Source organism: Myotis lucifugus, unplaced genomic scaffold, assembly GCF_000147115.1.
Source record: "Myotis lucifugus unplaced genomic scaffold, Myoluc2.0 scaffold_28, whole genome shotgun sequence".
Taxonomy (NCBI): Eukaryota; Metazoa; Chordata; class Mammalia; order Chiroptera; family Vespertilionidae; genus Myotis; species Myotis lucifugus.
This window is the reverse complement of record NW_005871076.1, coordinates 10098781-10124833: the sequence shown is the minus strand read 5'-3', so window position 1 is coordinate 10124833 and position 26053 is coordinate 10098781. Positions and strand designations below refer to the sequence as shown.

At 47.9% G+C, this 26053-nt stretch overlaps 1 protein-coding gene across 1 annotated transcript; it reads right to left on the bottom strand.

Moving 5' to 3' along the window:
• On the bottom strand, window positions 1–21939 carry VDAC1 (voltage dependent anion channel 1). Its single transcript, XM_006086599.3, has 9 exons — window positions 21854–21939; window positions 16013–16085; window positions 15437–15486; window positions 14542–14694; window positions 14402–14454; window positions 6748–6975; window positions 4055–4205; window positions 2224–2281; window positions 1–930 (listed from the first exon to the last, which is right to left on the bottom strand). The coding sequence occupies exons 2-9, from the start codon at window positions 16077–16079 to the stop codon at window positions 839–841; spliced, it is 852 nt and encodes a 283-aa protein (XP_006086661.1). The 5' UTR covers window positions 16080–16085; window positions 21854–21939; the 3' UTR covers window positions 1–838.
• Window positions 21940–26053: the final 4114 nt, after the last annotated feature.

The window sequence follows — 26053 nt, the reverse complement described above, 5'->3', positions numbered from 1 at the left end:
GATGAGGTTTCAATATTTTATTCAAGTTTTATTTTAAGTGATGTTAATTACAGCATTTGAAAGGGATGTTCTAATTCCACACAATGGAAGACTCTAAAATGTACCCATTAAACTGCTAAAAAACCGAGTGGCGAGAATACAACAGAAGTCTAATTTAGGTTCCGAGTGTTGTCACCATGTGATTACAGTCACAGACTCTTCCCAGCTTGCAGCTGGAGCTCTTGGAAGCTATTTCATACTCTGGTGCAAGGGCAAAAAACCACAACATGAGAGGGAATTAAGTCCTGAATTTATTGGCTTCATCACATCCACCTTCTCCACCCCAAAATGGCACAAAAGAAACTACCACACCCTGCAGACTACTTTTGGTGCAAAAGAGGTGATGGACCGGGGTGGAAACAGGTCTAAAAAAGTCCCATCAGATGAGTTTGTACACACCATCAAATAGTGAGCCTCTCTCAGTGAGGGTAGGACATCAAGATTCAATTCTCAGGAAGTCATAATTTCATACATTTAAGCAATACAAATTTACAAAGTGCTTACAAATCATCATCAGCTTCCACTTGCAGCCATTTCTCGATAAAAAAGAAACCTGACATCTTAGAGGGGCTGCCAAGTTCCCCCAAGTCTACAGCTGTGAGGACCTGCTTTGGAATCGGGTTTCTTCTGTACCTCTGAAAGGGTAACACCTTAAAGCTGAATCATCTTTAACCTGGAGGTCTAACATGATATTTAGCAATACTTGCATCCCAGACATACAACATTAAAAGGTACACTAAATTCTGAAGGTAGCTATGCTGCAAAATAGTTTAAAATTAAACAATTGAACAGTCTTCGTTTATGCTTGAAATTCCAGTCCTAGACCAAGCTTGTGGCCACCAGCATTGACATTCTTGCCATCCAGCAGAGCTGACAGCGTCAGTTTGATACCTGTAGGGGAAAATCCGGGAGATGAAAGGGGAGGGATGAAGAAAAGAAGAGAGAAGAAAAGTTAACACACGGAGGAATGTTGGAGTACCCTGGCAAAACCACACCAAATTCAAAACCTGTTCCAGCTGCGTGATCAGGGGCAAAACCACATGGCCCTTCAGTTACTCAATGCCATCTGCCTCATTAACAGATAGCCTGGAATGAGCTTATTCAACAATCACTATGATTCCACGCCTACCTAATCCACTCTAGGGACTCCACTTCCTTTTTCCTTTTATCGTCTCCTGCTACCACTCATCTCTACCATTGGCACCATGTAGTAAGCTTCTTCAGCAATAGCCCCTTGAAATGAAACCCCAATCATGAACCAGACACGGCGGTCTTACACTTGTGTGTACACACACACACACACACACACACACACACAATACTGATATTTTCCCTAGAACAGCTTGATTCTGACATCATGTTATCTTAGATTTCCAGGGTTCAAAGGCCCAACCTATTCAAAATAACCCCAAGGGGCTGGCCTAGCCAACTGTGCAGAGGAAACCTGCAAACCAGTTTTACCATGAGGACAACTTAGGGGCTAGTTTTAAGAACCTGCTGGAAATTAGTATCAAGCATTATGTACACTGAAAGAAAAAAGGATGGAAGAAAACAACCAAAATTCTAACATGTTAACTTTGCTCTTCTCTCCTACTTACTACTTCTCCTATTCTCCAACTCTATACTAATAAAAGGGTAATATGCTAATTAAACCGGACATCTTCTGGACAAAGCCATGGTGGCAGGGGCCAAGGCAGAGGCAGTTAGGGGCAATCAGGTCAGCAGGGGAGAGCAGTTAGGGACGATCAAGCCAGCAGGGGAGGGCAGTTAGGGGTGATCAGGCCGGCAGGGGAAGGCAGTTAGGGGGCGATCAGGCCGGCAGGCAGAGATGGTTAGGGGCAATTAGGCCAGCAGGGGAGCAGTTAGGGGCATCAGGCTGGCAGGCAGAGGCAGTTAGGGGCAATCAGGCAAGCAGGCAGAGGAGCGGTTAGGAGCCAGCAGTCCAGGATTGGAAAGGGTGCAGGCTAGACTGAGGACCCACCCCCCTCCATGCACAAATTTCGTGCACCGGGCCTCTAGTGTTTTATAATGACTGCATACCTCTATAAACATTTCATTATAAAACTTTATAGACACTCATTTGCAATGTACTATGCAGGCATTTTGTAAGCAATAACATAAAGCAGCAAACAAGAACCACAATATTTTTTAAGACAAAGAACTAATTTCACATACAACACATACCTGGCTTTAGTGTCTGGGTGTATCCTAACCCTATCAGGCTGGAGTTGTTCACTTTAGCCTAGTCAAGGAAAACAGAAGACACAGTAAGAGCTTTTTAATCAACCAACTCTAAACTTAGAATCATATTCTCTTTTTTCGTGACTACTTTGTTTATGGGATTCATTAAATTCACTAGGAAATGTATCAAATTTAGGGAGACTGGGTCTCAGAAGGGAAACTCAAAGAGTCAACGTGATTTTCAATGAAAAGGACGCTATTATATACATTTAATTCCTGAATGTATGAATGCCCAATTTCACTTATACAAGGAGGTCTGTAGTCAAGTTATAACAGGTGAGGACACTTTCATTTATGGGCCCTGAGATAACAGGCTCTCTTAAAATGGGAGACTCTTCAAGATTTATTTGTTGGAATGAGGAAAAACAGCAAATGTGAGATGGGGTTTTTTGAGGCTTTTTTTTTTTTTAGGCAGAAAACACCATTAGAATTTTTCTCAAAAAAAAAAAAAAGAATTTTTTTCTTCATGAAAAAGAGAAGCAAAAATCTACTGACAATGAAGAAAGTTCAGCACTGACAAGCCCGAGTGTAAAATGGATATTGGAGTAAAAGAATGACCTAGCCAATCACCTCAATGTCAGCAATTAGCGAATGTTCATTAATAATTAAGTTCAGTAAAGCAGTGAGTCCATAGTAATTTTGCCCTCATTCCTCTGCCTGAGTTGTGGGGAAATCCAGGCTGCTCCATGACCCCTTTCTCTAAAAGAAGGAGGGGTCAGGAGCAGAGCTCAAGCCATGAGAACACCGAGTCCTGGTAAAAGCGGGTGCATGTTTCCCTGTTCAAATGCTATTTTCAGACCTGACATCTCCCGTCAGAAAGAGCAGAGCAGGGGACAGGAAGGCCGCCTGGCAGTCAGTGCCCCATCTAGCTGCTCCTTTTTGCTCATGTCATCCAAAGAACAAGGCCTCCTTCCTTTGTTTTATCTTTTTTCTTCTTTCCCCCCCCCCCTTTGTTTTTACATGCCTAACACAAAAGGAGCCAAATTCAGTTCCTATTTCAAGAGACTTGAAATGGGCTGTCTGTAATTTATACAAACCAGCCCAGAAACCATACTGCAACATCCTGAAACCACTCAAAAGGGGGTGCCGCCAGCAGTGCCCTGTGACAACAGAGATGGAGCTCGACAGGATTTAACATGAAAACTCTGCAGCAACCAAGAGCCCATGAGCAATGCTACAGGGTCTGCAAGGTAAGAGGCCCACTGCCCAGCACCAGGGCCTGTCTTCATAATGTGCAATATGGGAGCTGGGCTAGAGAATGACAAACGCGGAGGGAAATGAGCACTTAGAGCCTTAGTGTTCAAGGGAACCCCTTTCTAGTCTGCAGCATGGAACCGGAACTGGTTAGAGAAGAGGCACCTTAGCCAGCCAGCCGGGGTCAAACCCAGGCCCCGCACTTACCCAACGTCTGCCCTTGGGCAACTTACTCAACTTCTCACTTGATCTTGGCCAAAAGTCCCAGAAACCATTACTTACTCGACTTCCCTAAGCTCCCAGTTCCTCATTTGTGATAACAGGGATGGCATGATTTCTAAAAAAGGCACCTACTTCAAATGGGTTGTGTAAGAATTAAACACAGTAATCCACCTATCAGGGGCTCCACACAGCGCCTGGCATCCACAATAAGTACTATTACGGTTAGCAATTTCATTATTTTGAACTCTTTTCACAGTGAGAAAATCTCTAGCCAGTGCATCGAACCCCAACAGTCGGGAATGACTCCAACCTAAGGTCAGGGGGGGCCTAGGTGAGGCATGATTTCACGGGTACCCACCGAGAAGCAGGCTTCAGGGTCGATCTGATACTTGGCTGCTATTCCAAAGCGAGTGTTACTGTTTCCTGCTGTCCAGGCGAGATTAACGGCGGTCTCCAACTTCTTATTCACCTTCTGATAAATGGAGCCACCAAACTCCGTCCCGTCGTTCCTGCAAACAAGCACAGCACGGATGCCGAGACGCCCGGGAAGGCAGGCTGGCGAGGGGCAGAGCTGCCCACATCAAACCGAGGGCAGGGAGGCTGTAAAAGGACTCACCTGCTCACAAAACAAGTACCAAATTACAGGAAGCCCGATAGGAATGGAACAGACACCAGCGTCGGGAGGTTCGGAGCAAGGGCGGCTATTTCAACCATCGCTGGGAACACCCAACGGCAGCTCAGTCAAGCACCCAGGCCCCACTGGACTTGAAGTTTGCTTCTAAAATACTCTTTTAGATGCAGCAACTAGGGCATTGGGATTCGGGATTCTGAGTGATTTCTCTTCTGCTGCTAAAGTTATTACTTTTTTAAAGGCTTCTATCATAAAAATGGTAAGGGAGGGGGAGCAAATGAGAGGAAAACACAGCCAGGAGTGGCAAGCGAGGCCGGGCCAGGGTTCCTCAGAAGTCAGGTTACATAGCCTTTAGCACCACCAGCGACAGCCACTGCTCGGGGACACAGCCAGAACTGAGCCAGCCCCTTGGAAGAGAAGCGACTGCAAGAGCTCAACCTCTGGTTCAGGCTGGTCCACCTGTGCATACTGCTGGTCCATGCAGCAACATCGATCCCGGTGGGATCTGAAAAAGAGCTACTTGCTACTGACAGAATGTTTCTGGTCTTTCAAGATGGAATGAAGCCCAGCTGGCTAGACTCCTTCCTCTCTTCCAAACACTCCATATTGACTCCGGCCTCTGGCAATATAGACCCTTCCCCTCCCTACATTTTCAACATAAATAAACACTGTCAAATTTCTGCCTCATCATCTTGGATGTTTCCAGTGGAAATGACATTGGAAACTGTTAAGGCAGAGGCCGTGTGCTTTAGAATCCAGAGCTTAGAACTCACTAACCCAAGAATAAATTGTTACTCTTTCATTTCGAACTCTGCTTTTCACCAATACACTCTCCCTAAAGTAGGTGCTCATTAAATACATTCTAAATTCTCACATTTTCCCCTGAAATTCAGAATTGTTACTTCCAGAAACAACAGGAACCACCTGACTTGAAACCCTGACTTCTTCAGGAAGTCTGAGCATGCTGCAAAACAGCAGCTTGTCAAAAGTAACAGATGTGAGTGACTTTGGTATAACTCAAAAGGGGATATTTTCTTGGTCTTAAATGTTTTCCAAAAAGTGTCATGTTTTTCTATATATTCTAAAACCAGTAACACAGCCTTCCCTTACTGAGTTCTCAAAACCATAAAGAAAGGGAACTCATTCAAATGCATCTCTATGAAGCACAAAGAGTGTCTGTTAGACGTCTGGGGCTCTGTAAGCACAGGCTACCCAGACCGGCTGTGTCAGCTGATCCCATGCCAGGTCCCAAAATAAACCATGTCCACTTCTTAAAAATCGTGAAGTTCAGGTACATGGGGAAAACAGCAAACAACCATTGTCCTTCCTAACCTGGTGCCAATTCCCAATTCCAAACCAAGGGACCACTTTCCATTTCAGTCAAAACGGTAAATTAAAAAACACTTCTATGCTTGTAGTATTTTCCTATTTCTTGTATGTTACCTTTTTAAATGTATGTAACCTTTTTGCCCCTTCGTTGGTGTACATTTCTATGAGTTTTATCACATGTACAGACTCATGTGACCACCATCACAATCAGGATACAAACAGTCCCATCAACCCAAACTCCCTCGTGGCACCCCATCGTCGTATGAATAATATTCATTTATTATATTACATTACTTAATTATAAGAAATTCCCTCAAAAAAATGAATTAATGGAAATGTGATTCCTTTATGAATAATATTCATTTATTATATTACATTACTTAATTATAAGAAATTCCCTCAAAAAATGACACTAATACCATTTACTTGTGTTTAAGTTTCAGAAGTCTCTTCTTGAGTGACCTCTAGTGGAGAGAAATAAATTGAGTAAAGTTGCACCCCACCGGTGCCACAGGTTAGCTCCTCATGTCCCACCGGGATGTTATGGATGAAATATTTGTTTCCCTTCACCTAAATCAGCACTGCAACTCTCAAGTTTGATGACAAGGGGCTCTCTCTAACCCAACCCGTAATTTCCTCTTCCCTTCACTCTACTGTCCAGAAGTTAGTAAACTTTCCAATGCTCCACCATGCAGAGGACACTCTGTACTTAACTGAGAAAACCATCTCCTAATTTGTCTCCCTTCCTGATCCTCACAGGCAACATACGGAGAAAGAGAGAGCTGCACCTTTTCCTACCCTCTTTAACTAAAACCAAAAGGCCCTCCGATGCCCGTAAATCTGCAGGGAAGGGACAGGCCTCTGGACTGACAGCACACCGTCCTTCTGTGTGTACCAGCGACAGCATTTACTGTTCACTGAATACAAAGACCCCAAGTCAGGTCAGGAAATGGGTAGGTAGGAAACAGTCCATTCGGTTCATCTGATTACAACAAACTCACTGTACGGTGACTAAAAACTGAACTTAGGAGTCATCATGAAGAGCAATCCCCCTGCTGCACACACTCGCACGCCCACTCACATGCACTTACACATTAGTGTGAAGCTGGAATTCATCGGTCTTGTAGCCAACCGCAAAGTTGCTCTGGGTCACTCGAGACTTCGCCGTCTCAAAATTCATCTGGTAGCCAGCCAGCCAGCCCTCATAGCCCAGCACCAGGGCACCCCGGATCGAAGGCCCGGCCATGTCGAAGTCCACGTCGCAGCCCAGGTTGATGTGCTCCCGCTTGTACCCTGTCTTGATTTTAGCATTTTTTTTCCTGAAGGAAAAGAGATTGTATTAAAATCAGGAGCTAACTCTCCTTGTGACAACCATGCCGAAAAATGCAAAATTAAAAAAAAAATCCCAGTTTAAATGGGGGGGCGGGGGGAACCCGCACAGAAATAGTCCCAAATCTCCCTTAAGCAGCTGCTGTGCCACAATAGGCCGATGTCATCCATCAAATCCAGGCTGCAGAAATAATGAAGTGAGCACACAAGCTTGAAAATCGCACGAGTCATTTTCTTTTACTTCCTCTCCCTGTGTCTCCTGTGGTGGCCTACACAGGCATTTATTAGGTAGAGCGCCATCATGTAATTATGAAACAGGTGTGTCTGCTGTTTTCCAAGACTGGTAAAGAAGGCACTATCTAAACAGCAGATCCCTTTTGTTGTTGTTAATCCTCACCCGAGGATATTTTCCCATTGATTTTTAGAGAGAGTGGAAGAGAGAGGCAAAGACAGAAAGAAACATTGATGTGAGAGAAACACATCGATTGGTTGCCTCCTGCACGAGCCCTGATCAGGGCCCGGGCCTGGGAGGAGCCTGCAACCAAGGTACATGACCTGGACCAGAATCGAACCCCAGACCCTTCAATCCGCAAGCCGACACTCTATCCACTAAGCCAAACCGGCTATGGCTAAACAGCAGCTCTTTAAGGAGATGGTCTGGTCATCTTCTTACTTGGTGGCTCACTTAAGTAAAAAAGAAACAAACACTAGATCTTGTCTAAGTAAATACAACAGCTTTTAATTAGTATTCATGAGACCACAAGCAGAACTCGGCACAGATACAGAAAAAAAGAAACAAACACTAGATCTTGTCTAAGTAAATACAACAGCTTTTAATTAGTATTCATGAGACCACAAGCAGAACTCGGCACAGATACAGAACCTAGGACCCTGCAGTCACAGGGCAGGAAGACCCCAGGTCTAGTCTGCTGATCCCAGGCTGTGTAGGACCAGGTCCGTGCCGCCCCTGCCTATGATTCAAGACCCAGCACCCCTCAGGACGGGCAGGTGAGTTGTGTCACCTGCAAATATACTGTCACCAGGCCTTTTACCAAAAGTCAACACTGGAGACAAGGTCACATCTATCAAACAACATGTATACTCTTTACACCTGATTGTTTCTGTCATTGAGCTACAAAACGGACATCTCTCACAGACAGCAAGCTGCATTCTCAGCAGAGATCAGGGGAGAAACCAGATCTGTCAGAGGCCCCAGGACTTCACAGCCCTGTCCACCCCAGAGTCATTCACACGGAGACTGAAGCCTCCCCAGCACCTGGCCTATGGGTGCTAAGTATCATTCCCTCCTAAAAGGAACCAGTGCTCCTCAGAGAAAGAGTCGATTATAGGTCGCAGGAAATGTGCAAGGTGAGCTTGAGGCATCTATCAAAGCCTCAAGGACAGAGGCTGGGGCAAAAGGACTTGAGAGACTCCCAAGGGCTTAAACAAGGGGCAATGGGAGCATCGTAAACAGTAATATCGGCAGCCCTGGCCAGTGTTGTTACGTGGTTAGAGACCTGGCCCGTGCACAGAAGGATCAGAGGTTCGATTTCCGGTCAAGGGCATACCTGGGTTGCAGGTTCTTGATCCCCGGCCCCGGCAACCAATTGATGTGTCTCTCTCTCATCTCTCTCTCTCTTTCTTCCCCTTCCCTCGTTCCCTTCCACTCTCTCTTAAAAAAAAAAAAAAAAAAGTAATCTCAGCAATAAATTGAAATATATCAAATATGTTTAAATCTATTAATTCATAACAACAAAACACACACATTCGTCAGCCTTAGAGGCTAGAGAACCAATTTGTAATTTTGAAGAGATTAAATAAAAAAAGGAATTAAACATTTATTCTACCTTTCATATAGTAACTATATCTCATATAGTAACTATAACTAAATAGTTGATGAGAAGTTTCTCTTCAATAAAATATTCTAGCTAACAAATGAAGAAGGAATTATCACTAATTTGCAACCCTTAATGAGTGGGTTGGCAAAAAATGAAATTCATAATGCCACTGAATTGTACACTTAAAGGTGGTTGAGATGAATGGCGCTAACATGCACGGAGAAAACCAGGCCTTCTTTGCGCATCCCAATGGAATTTCGTACAGTACCGTGTATTTTAGTACCACCCCCATGGAATGTAAACATGATGAAGCCTCTAGACCAGTGGTTCTCAACCTTCCTAATGCCGCGACCCTTTAATACAGTTCCTCATGTTGTGGTGACCCCCAACCATAAAATTATTTTCGTTGCTACTTCATAACTGTAATTTTGCTACTGTTATGAATCGTAATGTAAATATCTGATATGCAAGATGTATTTTCATTGTTACAAATTGAACATAATTAAAGCACAGTAATTAATCACAAAAACAATATGTAATTATATATGTGTTTTCCGATGGTCTTAGGCAACCCCTGTGAAAGGGTCGTTCGACCCCCAAAGGGGTCACGACCCACAGGTTGAGAACCGCTGCTCTAGACTTACAGGAAATATGGGGGATATCTAGTTTTAACAAATAAATTGCAAGGGGAAAAAACAGAGAGGAGAATCCAAAATTAGGAGCCATATAAACCAATTTTTGCAATTTTGCACGGACAATTTTTGATTCTATAAAAATCATGCAATTTGAACAGACTGGAGATTTACCCATATTAAGGAATTGTGATTTTTTTTCACAATGTAATGATATTATAGTTATGCTTTTGTAAAAAGGAATCGTAATAAAAGTGTAATATGCTAATTAGACCGGATGTCCTTCCAGACAACCTTCTGGACAAAGCTGGGGCTGCGAGGGAAGCCCAGGTCTCGGGTGCCAAAGGGAAGCCAGTGCCAGCAGCCGGGGGAAGGAAGGCCTACTCTTGCATGAATTTCGTGCATCGGGCCTCTAGTATTAAAATATTTACAAATGAAATTGTGTGATATATTATTTGCTTCAAAATAATCTGCAGGTGGGAGGGATTAATTATGGATGCATAAAGAAAACATAGGCCTGACCGGTTTGGCTCAGTGGATAGAGCATCGGCCTGCGGACTGAAGGGTCCCGGGTTCGATTCCGGTCAGGGGCATGTGCCTTGGTTGCGGGCGCATCCCCAGGAGGGGGTGTGCAGGAGGCAGCTGATCGATGTTTCTAACTCTTTATCTCTCTCCCTTCCTCTCTGTAAAAAATCAATAAAATATATTTTTTAAAAAAAAGAAAACATGGGTTGATGATTCTTAAAGCTGGATGATAGGAACATGATAAGGGTTTAATATATTTTTCTGCATTCTTTTGTGTGTTTAAATTTTTTCATAATAAAAAAACTGAAGGTTAAACGTCCCAAGTCCTCAATGAGACAAGAATTCCAGAGGTCATAGTTGAAAATAAGGCCAACACCCTTCCCAAGGGACACTGACACCTGCAACTTTCCTTCAAGTGGCTTCTGCACATTTTCACAAGCTTTGAAGGAAAGGCATAACCCCCAAACCAATTCTCTCTCGATAAGAAAAGCTCAAACCTATTTTGGTGTGTCTGCTCTTTGGGGGAAGAAACCTGGATTTGGGCCAAGCATCTATCTGGCACCAGGCTGGGTAGAATGATTGATGAAAAGACAGCTGCTCAGGGGCTGACATTTAGATAGAGAGAGAGACCAAGAAATGTAAAAAGTGGGCACCTCGTAACAACTAGGTGAAAAGCTGCTGCTGACCACAAAGTGTGAGGCCTGGGGCAGGGCCTCTGACCACTGGTGTGCTCCAGCTGCCCTGACCGTGTACCCAGCACCTCCAGTGTCGCCCTGGGTTCTGGCCAAGGACACAAGGTCCCCGGAGAATGGGCAGTGCTGGGGCAGTGATTCAGGTTTCTCTCCAGGCTTCTGATCTAATGAAGCATTCCACTGCTCGCTGTTTAAACAGTGTGCTAATTTGACAAGCACCTGAGAGGGGCATGACCCTGATTTGTGGTTAACAAGCTGGCTGTACCTGTGTTAGGTACTCAGTGTGGGTGCTGGTCCCTAGATGAAGTCTGTAGCTCATCCAGATGTGGTCTACACTCCGCTTCTCATGGAAGCCAGGATGCTTTCCCAGACTATAACCCTCAGGCACTTTGGAAAGCCAGCTTCCTTTCCAATCTCCATCCAGTCATCAAAACTTTCCTCAGATACCAAGTAGAATGTGTACACCTTGCGCCCACAATCTTAGTTTCAAAACACCCTTCTTCAATTAAAGAAACCAAGGGTTTTTGGAGAAATGGTTGACAGCAAGACTAGGGAAGAGCAAGCAGCAGCTGAGTCTGGAGTATCTTCTGAAGAAGCACTCAAAAAAAAAATGACAGAGGTTTGTCCAAAATACATAAGTTATCAACTTGAAGGTGCTCCCAATGGCCATATCTGGGGGCAATATGGGTAATAAAATAACAGTAATGGATTATAACCCATAGAATAAAATTTCATGAATGCATACTGATATAAATAAATAATTGGTAAAATAAATAAATGGAAAAGAAAGAAAAGCTCTTCCTCACAGTAGAATCCCAATTAATCAATGCAGAAGGGATGATGGGAACAGGAAATCACCATCTGCCAACCATAATTGTTGCAGGCAAGCATCACCAATGGATACTAACATTTGTGAGTCAAAGTATAAGAAACAGAACGTTAGCATAGTCTCAAAGTATCTCCCCACAAGATACTTACTATTTACCAAGAGAAAAATAGTAGCTTTATAGAGAAACCAGGCAAACACCACTTTAACTAAGTGATGCAAGTCTGTGTCGTGTCACCAGTAGTGAGTCATACTGACATACGTATACCTCCTGATATCACACAACACAGCAGCACTTCTATGGTTGTCAAAACTGCAGAACCTGAGGTTAACTACGAGGAAACATCAGACAAATCCAAGTTGAAGAATTCTACAAAACAACTGGCCAGTCCTCTTTAAAAGTGGCAAGGTCACGAAAGACAAAGAAAGACTGTTCCAGATTAGAAGAGACAAGGGAGACTTGACAACTAGATGCAATGCAGTTCCCTAAACTGGATCACGGACCTCAAATAAGACACCAGGTAGTTAGCAGCAACATAATTTCCTGGTTCTGATCATTATGGTTCGGTAAGATGCTAACATTAGGAGAAGCTGGGTGAAGAGTATAAGAATATACATTTTTGTATATGTTAACTATAAAATATTTTGAAATAAAAAGTTAAATAAAAACTTTCCTCGTTATGTGTATTACTGTAGGACCCAGAAACTTCTCTGCAAAACTCCCAAAGGTAGTAGGAAATCCCTTATAAATTCCAAAGTGTGCCACCTAGGGCAGGGGGCAAAGTCCTAGGCAGCAGAGTCAAGCCTGTGGGCAGGTCCAGCAGCCCCTTATCCTATCAGAGGCTTCCTCTGGGCACTTTCTCCCATCAGGGCAGGGTGCGGTGACAGGAAGTGGACCGGCAGGAAGCCAATACTCCTGCAGGAGAAACTCCAGCAAAGATAAGAACAAGAGTCAACTCAGCTCCTAGCCAATGGTCTTCAGATCATCCATAACCAACTTATAAGAAGACTATAACCTCCAGAGGCAGGAGCCCTGTCCACCCGGCCCCTTGTAGTCATCCTGCACCAGGTTTGCCAGGTTTCTCTAAAAAGCTACTATTTTTCTCTTGGTAAATAATAAGTATCTTGTGGGGAGATACTTTGAGACTATGCTAACATTCTGTTTCTTACACTTTGACTCAAAATATTAGTATCCATTGGTGACGCTTGCCTGCAACAATTATGGTTGGCAAATGGAGATTCCTGTTCCCATCATCCCTTCCACATTTATTAATTAGGATTCTACTGTGAGGAAGAGCTTTTCTTTCGTTTCCATTTATTTATTTTACCAATTATTTATTTATATCAGTATAGGTTCGTGAAATTTTATTCTAAACTCAGCAGATTCTCCCTCTAATAAACACGTGTCAAGGGGCTGTGGGTAGTAAAGGGTAAAGGGGGCCAAATATAAAGAGACAGAAAATGACTTGACTTGGGGTGTGGGCACACAATGCAATATATAGATCATGTATCATAGAAATGTACACCTGAAACCTGAACAACCTTACTAACCAATGTCACCCCAGTAAATGTAACATAAAAAAAAAACACCACTTGAAGAGAAGGGGAAAATAAGATGGAATGGCAAGCCCTGGCTCGTGCAGCTCAGTTGGTCGGGCATCATCCCATGCACTGAAAGGTTGCTAGTTCGATTCCTGGTCAGGACACATGCCCAGGTTGCAGGCTTGATCCCCAGTAGGGGGCATGGAGGAGACAGCCAATTGATGTTTTGCTCTCACATGGATGTTTCTCTCTTTGCCTCTCCCTTCATCTCTCTCTCTAAAAATCAATTTTTAAATGAATTATAAATTTAAATTTTAAAAAAAGATGGAATGGCAAAAAATGAAATTCATAATGCCACTGAATTGTACACGTAAAGATGGTTGAGATGGTAAATTTTGTAAGCATATTTTACCACAATTTTTTTTAATTTTTTTTTTTAATTGAGTCAGAGAGGAAGGGAGAGGGAGAGAGAAATAGAAACACCAACGATGAGAATCATCGATCAGCTGCCTCTTGCACGCCCCACGCTGGGGATCGAACCTGCAACCCAGGCATGTGCCCTTGACCGGAATTGAACCTGGGACCTTTCAGTCCACAGGCCGACACTCTATCCACTGACCCAAACCGGCTAGAGCAGTGGTCGGCAAACCGCGGCTCACAAGCCACATGTGGCTCTTTGGCCCCGTGGCATGGGCCACAAAGTTTCCATCGCACTGCACGTGCACGCCCGCACGTGGTATTTTGTGGAAGAGCCACACTCAAGGGGCCAGTTTGCCGACCGCTAGGCAAGGGCATCCACAATTTTTTAAAACTAAAATATGAAATTCAGTACATGCCCTTGAGCCTGCTATCAGCATGCAAAATACCCTTCCCCAGGTTTGGGAGACCTGCTGCTCTGTGCAGAAAGAAACAAGAGCGTGTTCTAGAAGAGAACAATTCCAGCCACTGTGAAAAGTGCCCAGCGGAGGAGGCCGACCAACACACCATCTTGCCTCCTGATGTGCCCAGTGACCATCAAGCCTAATTTGTTTGTGGCTGGAGAGCCTGGGGCAAAAAGTGTAGCCGCAGGAGCCACCTTGCGGTTAAGCCCACACACTGTGTGTCCCTAGGACGCGGGGAGAGGGCCCAGGCCTGAAAAACGGGGCTGGCACCAGAGATCAGTCAGCCCTGCTTCCAGACGTCGCCCACTGCCCTGAGCCTCGGCCACTTGCATTACCAGCAGCCCCACTGGCATGAACCGGAGCGTAACTGGACCAGAAATCCTGCAGCCCCCGCGGCTGAGGCCAGAACAAATGCAGCACAGAATCTTACTATAAAACACAGCCAAGTGTCCTTGCAGAGAAAACAGATGAGATTCTTACCCAGTGTTTGGGGAGAAGGATGAATCAAAGGTCAGCTTCAGTCCACGTGCAAGCTGAACGGAAAAGAAATTCGCCAGTAGGTTTAGTCACGAGGCAGGCTAGCAGATGCCAATTAACAACACTGTCTTTCCGCGGGTTACCTGGTCTTCCACAGTAATCTCCGTGCCTAGCGTGTTGTCCGTGTTCCACTTCTCCGTAAATGTCAGGCCATACTCAGTCCACCTGTACTTGGTTTCCAGACTGCCTGCCACTTTGGTGGTCTCGGTGTTGGCTGAACCTGAGCTTGTAAATTCCTTTGAAGGAGAGAGAGAGTCACAGCCTGCGTATCAGCACTTCACTTTACATCCTTCCAACCCTAACCAGACTGTGCTCCCTTTATGCAAGAGGGGACACCCTGCATGTGTGGGGCAAAAGGTAAAGCTATAACTCGTTTAGATATGCAAGGAACAGAGGGGGCTAAAGAAACCTGCAAAGTAAGAGAACCTATGGGTGATTCCTTATCAGCAGACAGCGTCCTTCCTCCCCAGTAACCAGCAAGCATGTCAAACTCAAAGGCTAACATGGACCAAATACACGAGGCATGCGGCCTGCAGGCCGCGAGTTTGACACGCTTGCTGTGCAGGAAGGCACTGCTCCTTCCATCCTGCCTGCAGCCTCGTAAAGCAAGAAAGCACTGAGCTAACGCTGACGGTGCAGTAATTCAACCCCAAAACGTCTTCCTTCCAGCAACTACCACAAGCACAATCTAAAACAGGCTACTAAGATTTTTTGAAATAATTATGTGGCATTAAATACAGATCAATTTTAAAATAAAACTGACACCTGCCCCATATACCTGGGAGTGTTAACAGCTGCCAAACTAAGGACCTATTAGTACGGTTCCCCTGGGCCACCCATTCCACAGAGGATGCAGTAAGTGTGACAACTACAAACTGCCACAGACGAAAAAGTCCCTTCACTGGACTCTGCACCCAGAACACAGCAGTTATTTATTGATCTACAATAAACACCCATGCTCCATGAGGGTCAACTTACCAGTCCGCTCTCAGATTTTGTTTTCAACTCAAGCTTTATTAAGCCAAATCCTAAAGAAAGAAGATGGTAACTGTTAATAGGTTAGCTCAGTAACCGAGAGCAGCATCTCTGCCTCCCTTATGCTATTTCAAAGTGGCATGAGTGCCGAGAGCACCTGTCTGCACGGCCGCCTGCCTGGGTGCAGAGCTCAGCTGCCATGGCGCAGCGGCAGGCAGACAGGCACACACCTGGCCCCCACCTGCGCTGCCAGCGGAGTCGGAGAAGAAGGTGCATGACCGCGTGGGCACATGCCTAAGGATGGGCTAAATTTAGAACTCGCTCTCCACTGCGGCAGCATCCACAGCTGCTGCACACCTGGGAGAGAGAACAAGAATGTCCACCTGTCTGCAGCAGCTCATGAGGCTGCCCCTACTGGGTGCACCACCAAGACTGCCTTCCTAGCCACAGGGAGCTGATCCTTTTTCCTGGGTGTGAGCGTTCTGAGAGCTGACTGACCCAGGTCTCTCTATGATGGGCAAAATCCCAAACATGCCCATCCAGTCCGTGAGCTGGGAGGCCGCCCCACGCAATACTCACCATAGCCCTTGGTGAAGACGTCCCTGGCGGACTTGCCAAGATCGATATACGTGGGAGGCACAGCCATCTTCTGCTACAATAAAAGAACCACCAGAATAAATACATTGATAATTATGGAAATTAGCTTTCCATTAATAAAATTATTAGATATAATGAACCACCAATAAAAAGCACCAGCACCGAATTCCAGGTGCCTTGTTCTCTCAGGTGTGGACAGAAGCCTGTGCTGTCTCATGCTCCTTTTTGTGGCCAGAGTGTGAGACACCCAGTAAGCATTTGTTGACAGCAGAGAGCCCGACTTCAGACCCCTTCTCCTCGCCAGCCCAGCCGAGCACAGGCCCAGCGTATAGGAGTCAGTAAATATTTGCTGAATGAATTTATTGTCAAAGACACATTGCCATGAGCCAGCTACTTTACTGAATTGCAGAACTCTTGCCAATAAAAGATATCATCTTACAAAATTTCAACTGCTAGAGCATTAAATCCCCCAGAATAGAAATCAGAGCTTTTCATGGCAACCTATTTTCCATATGGGTCTTGATTTCCTTAATTCAACAAATATTTTTTTAATATATTTTCACTGATTTCAGAGAGAAAGGGAGAGGGAGAGATAGAAACATCAATGATGAGAGAGAATCATTGATCAGCTGCCTCCTGCACGCTCCCCACTGGGGATCGAGCCCACAACCCAGGCATGTGCCCACAACCGGAATCGAACCGGGGACCCCTCAGTCCGCAGGCCAACACTCTATCCACTGAGCCAAACCGGCTAGGGCTCAACAAATATTTATAGTGTATCTAATATGTGCCAGAATGGACCCAACTTTTCACGAAACTTTTGCATTTTAGAGGAACCCACTTTTAGAGTATCAGACTCCTCACAGAGAATAGAGTGAACCTTAGGCAACTCTTCACATGAAAGGCCATGCAAGCTCATCTCCCCCAAAATTTTAATTCAAACATTTAGTGAGCACCAACGTGACTTTATTTTTTAAAACCAACTATCAAAGTACTAGTTGGGATTGTTGCTTATCACTAAGTCAGTCAAAAGCATTTATTTATTAAGCACCATGGTATTTAAGGAAGGCAAGTCATTCAAACAATCCTTGCCTCACAGACCACACCACATCCCTAAAAGGACACACTGTGTACACAGAATTAAACGCCTAGCGCCAAACAGCATCATCTTCTGCATCTTCTCCTCCCCAAAGTCTTTAGCCAGGAACTTAATTGACCAGAGGATGGTTGCATTAATTTGTGAAATGCAGAGTACCTAAATAACCAACTGCTGCATACACCCCATCTGAACTCACATTCACTCACACAAATGAACACCGACATGGCACGTTCCTGGTAAGGGGGACCCCCTGAAAAGTGGCCCAAGGGACCCCCGGGGAACAATATCGCAATCGAAGTCCCATTCCTGACCAAAGCCACTGCAAACACATTACAGGGAGCCCACAAAACCAATGAGCACTTTGCAAAAGAAACAACTATATAAACTTATAATGTAAAATTGTGGTCCAGGTCCTATATTACTCTCTTCAGAGGTTCTGCTCATTCTGTCAGAACCCAGTTTGCTGTCAGAGCAGAGAGCAGCCCAGTGAGCTGCTTACACTATCCCATTCTTGTTGCTGTTATTTCTTACACATGATCAGTCCGGAACCATGGGCAGTTCAGTCCACATTAGGGTCAGGGCACAAAGAACCCGGGAGAAGAGCCATTCTAGGCTGTCCCCACAGGCTCTTTCAAGTCTGGAGACTCCCCTTCCACCCCAAACAAACCCCATAGGCATGCCCACACCAGGGACAGACCAGGAATCTATGCCCCAGGTCCTCCAAAACATCCCAGCCTAAGGCATATGGCCCTCCCAGGAGCAATGAGACAACCCTGGACACACAGCGAGCTCTCCACCAGAGCATTCTCCACCCCCACCAGCACTACCAGGTACCAATGGACTGAGCACCCCTCTTCAGTGCTGCCTCCTCCCCAACTGGGCCCCAAACTCAGCCCCGGGATGATGGGGAGAGCAGTCCAGTGGCATTAACTCTGGGTCAGCTAAGACCTCCCTGTGCCCCAGGGCCAGGGCCTTCCCAAGCACCAGCCCCGGTTCCAGGACCAGCCTCACAGACACCGCGTCTTTCACATCTGGACAGGCCCGTCCCCCATGGAAAAGGCGAACACTCACCATTTAATGTTCCCCAAATGCCCTCTCATCACTCATCCCCAGAACCAAACAGGCAAAGCCACCTGTCAAAAAACACTCCACGCACAGCGAACATCACCCTAAGGACAGGGCCACGAAGGGGATAACCCTCCAAGGACAAGGGAGTTGCGTTAGCAGAGGAGGCTCTGATTGAGGCCAGGCTCTCCTGGCTCCAGCTCAGCACCAAACTCACCCCTGGACCAGAGGGCACACCCACCAAGGGGGCAGGAGGATGGCTTCCCCTCACTAAGGCCCCCCGGCTGCCTAGGCTGTAGCTTCCCCTTCTTTTTGTGCAGTCTTCCTTCACCCTGTCTCCTGCTGCATTTATCTGAGGAAAGGCCCAAGGCCACTCTGCCTCTGAGAAACTCAGCCTTTTTACAACTGCAAACGGCCAGAAAAGGCCATCGAACACAGTTCTCAGCACCCACTTCAAGAACAATTTTATGGTAGAAATAATGATTCATTCATGTTTTCCAGGCCAGCGCTGGAGGAAAGGGAATCCAGCATTCTGCTTTCTCATTTAATTCCCTGCCTGCGCTAACTTGAGGCTGAACCCTGGCCCTGGGCCCTTCCTCCACCCCAATCAGCTCACCATCTGTCCCTACAGCATCCACCACATGTTTTCAGAAGCCCGGCCTCCAGAGCCTGAGCCTGAAGCAGAGCACTCAACATGGGCAAAGCAGGCAGCCCTGGACAGGCGGAAGTCAGAAGGCTATCGGGGGAAGGCAGGACCCCAGGTCTGTGCCTGCGTGATGGCTTCAAGGCACGGCCTTAGGAGCACAGTTGCCCAAGAGAAGTGGAAAGTGAGGGATGGGCGGGGCCAGCTGAGCAGACCTGGCTGCAGTCACTGATGACTTTGAGAAGGACCAATAAATCATACCAAGAGACAGGAGTCCCTGGTTCCCCTCCATTGCCTGCCAGCCTACCTACCCGACCATTCCCTGGCTGACCTTGAACAATTATGCAAGCTCCACTCCAGCTCAGGAATGAAAATCCAGCCCATACTAGAAGGGGAAAGATAGTATATCACCCAGCATGGTCTGTGTAACACTTATATAACCTCCGGCTTGGGGGGCATTACCTCCTTGACTTGGCAGCTGCATGACAGTGACAGCTGCTCTGCTCCCAGCCCCTCCAATACCCCTACAAATGCACACCTACCCCTCAAATCGCACCCTTGAACTCAAAGCATCCCAGAGCCTGTCGTGCATAAATTTATCCAAAATATGGAAAAAGCTATATGTACAAAGATGCCAAGGCCTGGCACATAGTAGGTGTTTAATGAGTAAATGCGCAATGAGCATCAAAGTGTTTTTATGGTAGGAAAAAAAAAGACACTAAATATCTGGCAACAGGGACTAAGTAGGTGACAATACGGCTCCCACTGCAGCACCACCAGGGATAAGGGATGGGGAGACCCACAACGAGCATCCCTACCCCCACCTTGGCCTGAGGAGAGCTGAACTCAGGCTGAGACCAAGAAAGAGCCTTCAGAAGTGAGCACCACCACTCTGACCTCAGAACCAAGCACGGACTTTATTCTAAGGGCCTTGGGGAGCCACGTTAGAGTGAATGACACACCTGTGTCTGGGAAGCTCACTCAACCAACACGTTAGCAAAACTACTGGTATGGGAAACGGTCACTCCCATTCACGCCAAATGGGAACACTAGGTACAGCACAACCCTCCTGGAGCCAAGTGCTGGCAGTGCCACTCAATGGAGGCATGCATTACCCCAAGGGGCAATTCCACCGCCAGGGACTCACCCACCATAGTCCCCAAAGCAAGCAAAGACAAGGATGCTCACTGCAGTGTTATTTGTAACACAAAACCAAGAAGCAATCTAAATGTCCATCAACAGGCAAAGGAACGAATAAAAATTAAGGTGCTCGCAAACTAAGGAGCACCATGTGGTAAGCAAAAAGAATGAGGTGAATGTATGCGTGGTGGCACAGAAAGCTATCCAGGATATAGTCAAATGAAAAAAGCAAGTCACAGAAAATTTGTAGTTCCATGGGATTAGAGGAACGCCTTTTCACACACACATCTGTACATGCTCACGCATTTGTGAGTGAACGGAGCCTGGGGAAGGATCGAGCCCATCTGCAAATGGGGCTGCCTCAGAGCTGCTTCTGGAAAGGAAAGGGGGTTTAAGGACGGAGTGCAGTTAAAATAAGATTTTCATTTTTTATTCTACTTCAATATTTAAGTTGTTCCCATATATTGATTTTTTTCAAGTTAAGGACAGAAAATTTAAAATTTCAACCAATGTGTCTGCAATGGAGCGACGCTGCCCTTACAAGGCCGCAAGTCGCATTCATTCTGAAAGGCTGTTGCAGCAGGAGTGCCAGGAGGAAAAGCCACCTACCAGATTCAAACCACACTGAGATGTGGGGTTAACAAGCAAGGCCCGTAGGGGGCACATTCTACTCCCAGGTGACCGCCTGTACTTTGGCCGCCCTGCCCGGAGGCAGCAGGGCAGAACTCCCTGACTTCAGTGAGCGTGAGGACTGCCGGATGCACTTGTTCAAAAGCCTCCCTCTCAGCCTTTTGCTGCCTAACAGGCAGGACAGCCTGCAGGCGCCACTGAGAAGAGTGGGCTGCTCCCTGCACCGAGCACCCCAGGACTCCCAAGGGAAGTACGCTCCTTTCTCTGCAGAGGTGCCCTCAGGTAGCAGAGCCTTCGTGCCCTCAAAGAGCCAACAACCACTGCCATGGCTGACACAGGGAGCAGGTGGCCAAGGCCCCAAAGCTCAGTCAGGAACAGCTGGGAGGAAAAGTCTTCTGAACACAGGTAACACGCAATGGGCTAAAAGACCATATTATCTTCAAGAGCAAGGGTATCCCAGGACGAGGACTAACCACCTGCAGCCCGCCTGCCACAGCATTCCCCCGCCCATCGGGGTGCCCGGGCAGCAGGACACAGTGACGGCTGGGAGGGGTAGGAGCCTGCAAGGTTCTAGGCCGCGCTGGCCTTCCCTAGCTGTGTCACTTTGGACAAGCCACTGGTAACGTATATTCCCAGGGTCTCGTTTTGCTCGTCTATAAAATGGAGCAAACAATAGTATCTCTAGGCCGGAGTTGCTGCAAGCAAAGGTAGAGCACGCAGAAATGTCCGGCACATGAGCACTCAATGAATGGTAGTGATAACCGCAATCCATTATTCTGGTCATTGTTTGCCCATCCAGATCCACTCCTCCTCCATCCTGCTCTGTGCCCCAAGACCCGGTCATTACGGACTGCAATCCATGGGCTATGGTTGGGTTTGGCCAACAGGAGGCATCAGCAGAAGGTGGGAGTGAGGCTGGGCACTCATCCCCAGGCTCGGACCTCGGGTGGGCAGTGACTACTTTCCACTACCCAAGCCCACAGTTCCTGCCAAGGGGCCCCTCCCCGTTCCAAAGGACCCCTGGGGCCACGGCCCTTGTCTGGTGTCCCACCTTCTACCCACACCTTTGCAAATGGTCCCTTCGTTATGCTTTTTATTGCCCTGTGTGAGTGCGTATCGGATTCCTGCGAGGTCCACGACCTACAAGGCAATCACCATCATCACCACCACCACCACCACCACCATCACCATCACCATCACCATCACCATCACCGTCACCGTCACCATCACCATCACCATCACCAACCTATATTTCCCGTGGGAAGGGAGAGCTGCAGGAATGCCTTTGGCTCCGCTTTTTCTCTAACACTATTATTCCAGGTGGTTTGTCAGGGCAGAACTGCGCCAGCCTATCGGAGGAACATCAGACCAAGCAGGGATTAGTGCAAAAGCAGAAAAGCAACTTCCCACGCCGGAGGCTAGCCCAGCTCTGAAAGCCAGTCTGTGGGGCCAACACCATCGGGAGCCTCCTTACATACTCTACCCCATACTTCCTCACCAGAAAGAGGCAGGCCGGACCAGCCCCTGGCTGGGACTCCAGGGTGCTGGCCAAGCCCAGGTCCCATGCTCTGGTAGCAGGTCTGTGTTTTCAGTGCAGCTGTCTTCCCCTCCCCCTTCCACATCAGGCTCAAGCGGGGGCAGCAAAGCTGTTGCTTCTATTTTAAAACACGCTGGGAGCTGGGCCACCACCAGCACAGCCTTCCACCAGCCTCAAGAGGATGTAGCTGACTTGGGGGCAGCCTGCCCACCCACCCATCAAGGAGGCCTGGGCGGGCACACAGCATGCCACACCCAGGGCTCCTGCCTGCTCCCGAGTTCCCTGGAGCCTCACACCTGGCTTGACCCGCCAGGGTTAAAATAGACGGTGGCTAGGCAGGTGGACTTCGGAGTCAAGCAGCCCTGAGTTCCGGTCCCACTCTACCTCTCTCTAGGTACGTGACCACCCGCAAGTCACAACCTAGCCGCACCTCCCTGCTGGCTGGCTGGAGGGCCGGAGGGCGCCGCAGGGGGTCCCTCAGACCTGCACCTCAATTTTTCTTTAGCTCTAATATGGGGAAAGAGCATCACTGTGAGGACTAAATTAGATGAATATAAAGCACTTAGTATAGTGGGTGGTACCTGACAGGTATGCAACAAACACAGGTATTTTATTATTTTCATTTTGTGTATTTCTTAGTATAATTAGGGCTGCTGTGCAGGTTGCTGAAAGGTCACCCTGAACCACAGGGTCCAGAATCCTCCCCGGCCATAAAGAGGCATTGTTTAGCTGAACAGTCCAGCCAGGTCCTGGAAGAAGGCCTCCCGCCTCATCCCAGGAAGACCGACCCTTCTGAACGACTCTCTGTGCCACTGACCTTGCGACAGGGGGTAACTGCACTGACCGCTGCCCACTGACAGCCGGCCTGCACCCAGCTATGGACCTGCTCACTCCGATCTGTGTAAAACAGCGGTTCTCAACCTGTGGGTCGCGACCCCTTTGGGGGTCGAACGACCCTTTCACAGGGGTCGCCTAAAACCATCAGAAAACACATATATAATTACATATTGTTTTTGTGATTCATCACTGTGCTTTAATTATGTTCACTTTGTAACAATGAAAATACATCCTGCATAACATTTACATTACGATTCATAACAGTAGCAAAATTACAGTTATGAAGTAGCAACGAAAATAATTTTATGGTTGGGGGTCACCACAACACGAGGAACTGTTTTAAAGGGTCGCGGCATTAGGAAGGCTGAGAACCACTGGTGTAAAAGAATAACTTCCCCTCTGAACAGCAAATTCTACTTTTCAAAAGGTGTTCACACTGATTAGGTCCTCACCATGGCCCCTGGAATGACAACCGTGGTGGGAAAGCACCAGCATGGGGGGGCGGGGGGGGGGAGCAGACAGGCCGGACCCCAGCCCCCCTCCTGCTGAGCCGTGTGACCCTGGGTGGTTACCTCACTTCTCAGAGCTCAAGCCTCCTGACCTGACATGATAACCATACTCTACCCCCCCTGCCCCCCCACCCCCCGCCCCACTTGTAAAATGGTGGATTCCTGTCACACATCAGAAGCCAAGGCCCCAGGGCTCTGCTTAGTAGGCCCTCAATAAACAATGACTGACGATGGATCCCACTTTCACAGTGGAGAGGCTGAGGAACAGGAACAGTGACCAGACCTGTACTAGACCCTCGGACCCCTGTCAGAGCTGTGTGGTGAGCTCTGGCTGTCTGCAGAACTCCCCAGCACAGTTCTGGTTAAAGGGCCTACATTCCCATTCACCCTCACCCCGAGAGCAGGCAGGAAAAGGGAGCGCTGTGCTCAGGCCTGGGGGAAGAGCCCACTGCTCACCTTTCTTCAGGGGCTACCTGAGCCGTCTAGGGGGAGCCCAAGGCCACAGACCCTCTGGGCACTGCGGGGCTGTCTTCAGGCCTGGCTGGCTCTCAGCCACACACATGCCTCTGTCACTACCACCAAAGATGTCACATCGTGAGAAATGCCGTCAAGGGCAAAGTGGACTGCAGTGCCTCGGAGCATTTTACCGGTAAAGGCGGGGGTGAATGAAGCCCATTACTACCAGCTTGGAGGTCGCGGTTCGCATCTGCCTAGTGTTCAGCGGGACCATAGGCCCACCAGCAACTCCTCACCGTACGGTCCTCCTGAGCCCCTATGTTTGTGCCTATGGAATAGCAGAAATAAAACTGCATACAGTAATCAACTGAGAGCAGCCCACCTCCCCAGCCAACTCCAGCAGAAGCCATCAGAGAGGGAAAAGGCACCAGGCCCAAGGCCTTTGGGAGAATTCCCGTTCACCCATGTTACCCCCCCCCCCCCGCTGCAAACCCAGAAACACCAGTCCAACAAGTTTCCACAGGACTCAGGGAGTCACAGCATGAAGATAACATGTTTAATGCAGTTATTTCAAATAAGAAACAGTTTTGCCTCTCACTGCTCCAGGGCTGTACATACGGTTGCAGCTCTTTAAATACTGTGTGTGGCTCTCTGCTAAGCAAGGCTATTTTCTGGAAGTGAGTGAGATGCACGTGTCCCTCACAAAGGATATGCAGGATCCAGGGCCTGTGGTCTGGGCCTGTGGCCACTGCATACATCCACTCAATAATGCCACAAATACTTAATGAGCTACTATAAGCCAGGTGCTGGAACAGCAAAAACCATCCTGTCAATGAGGGTGAGCTGACCCTTAAATAAAAAGCAAGTGTATGTACCTCACAGACCCTTCTCAAGTCCCACTGTGCGCCAGGTGGCACCAACCCAGGCCCTGAAAACAAAGCTGCCTGGGGCTTAACCCGGCCGGTGCAGGAACTCCGTCAGGAACTGGGATGGAGAGAAGACAGGCCCTGGGCTGCCTGCCCTGGCCTTGCCAACAGCACATGAGGCAAAGGAGCCCATCCCTGTATCTTCTCTGGAGAGAACGGTCAAGGGGATGGGGGCCTCAGATGGCACCGGCCTAGGCTTAGCCCCGGTCCGCACCCACATTCAACTTCCTGCTCCAGCCTGACCCTGCCTGTCTTAAAGGATTTTTCATGAATATCCTGAAAATTACTCAATACGTGGCACACAAATGCTTAATAATACCTAATGTTTAAAATAACAGGGGTTATGTGTGTCTTTTTAATGTTTTTTTTAGAGAGAGAAACATCAATGTGACAAACATCCATCGGTTGCCTCTGGCATGAACCCCCACCCGGATTGAACCTGCAACCTGGGTATGTGCCCTGACCAGGAATCCAACCGCCACCGACCTTGGCGTGCACTGGGCGACGCTCAACCAACCGCACCAGCCAGGGCCACAGGGGCTGCGTCCATGGAACCCTGGATTTCCAGAACAACACACGGAGCAAACCCGCCTACTGGGGAAGGGTCAGGTCCTCCTAAAAAAGCCTCCAGGGTACGGGTCATGGCTTCTAAGGGGGCCCTCCCCTTGCCAGGCGCTGTTCTGGAGGCCTCATGTGCATCGATTCATTTTATTCCTCCCAAAAACCCAACGAAGGAGGTGTAACTACTCCCATTCCGCGAATGGGAAAACTGAGGTGTGGCGCCCTCCCGGCTGTGTGACCTTGGACAAGTCACTGAGGCTTCGGGCCTCTAACCCAAAGGGCTCTGAACCGGCTTCCTAAGGGCACCGCCACATTTGGTTAATGAATGAGAGACCGAAACAGGGATCCTGCGGTACACGGAGAGGCCACATGGCTCCGGGGCCGCCTTTTCCCAGGCCCGACCTCCGGCCATGGCCCCAGCCCCAGCCCCGGCCCCGGCGGCCTAAGCCGACTCTCCAGTTCCGCCCCGATGGCGCTGGCACACGCGGACAGTGCAAGGCGCCAGCTGCTCCGGGCGTGGGTCGGACAGGGCGCGAGGGGCCGGGGGCGCGGGCCACGGTCGTCACAGGAGCTCCCCCCGCGGCGACAACGTGGCCCCCACCTGCCCGTGGGCTCGGCCC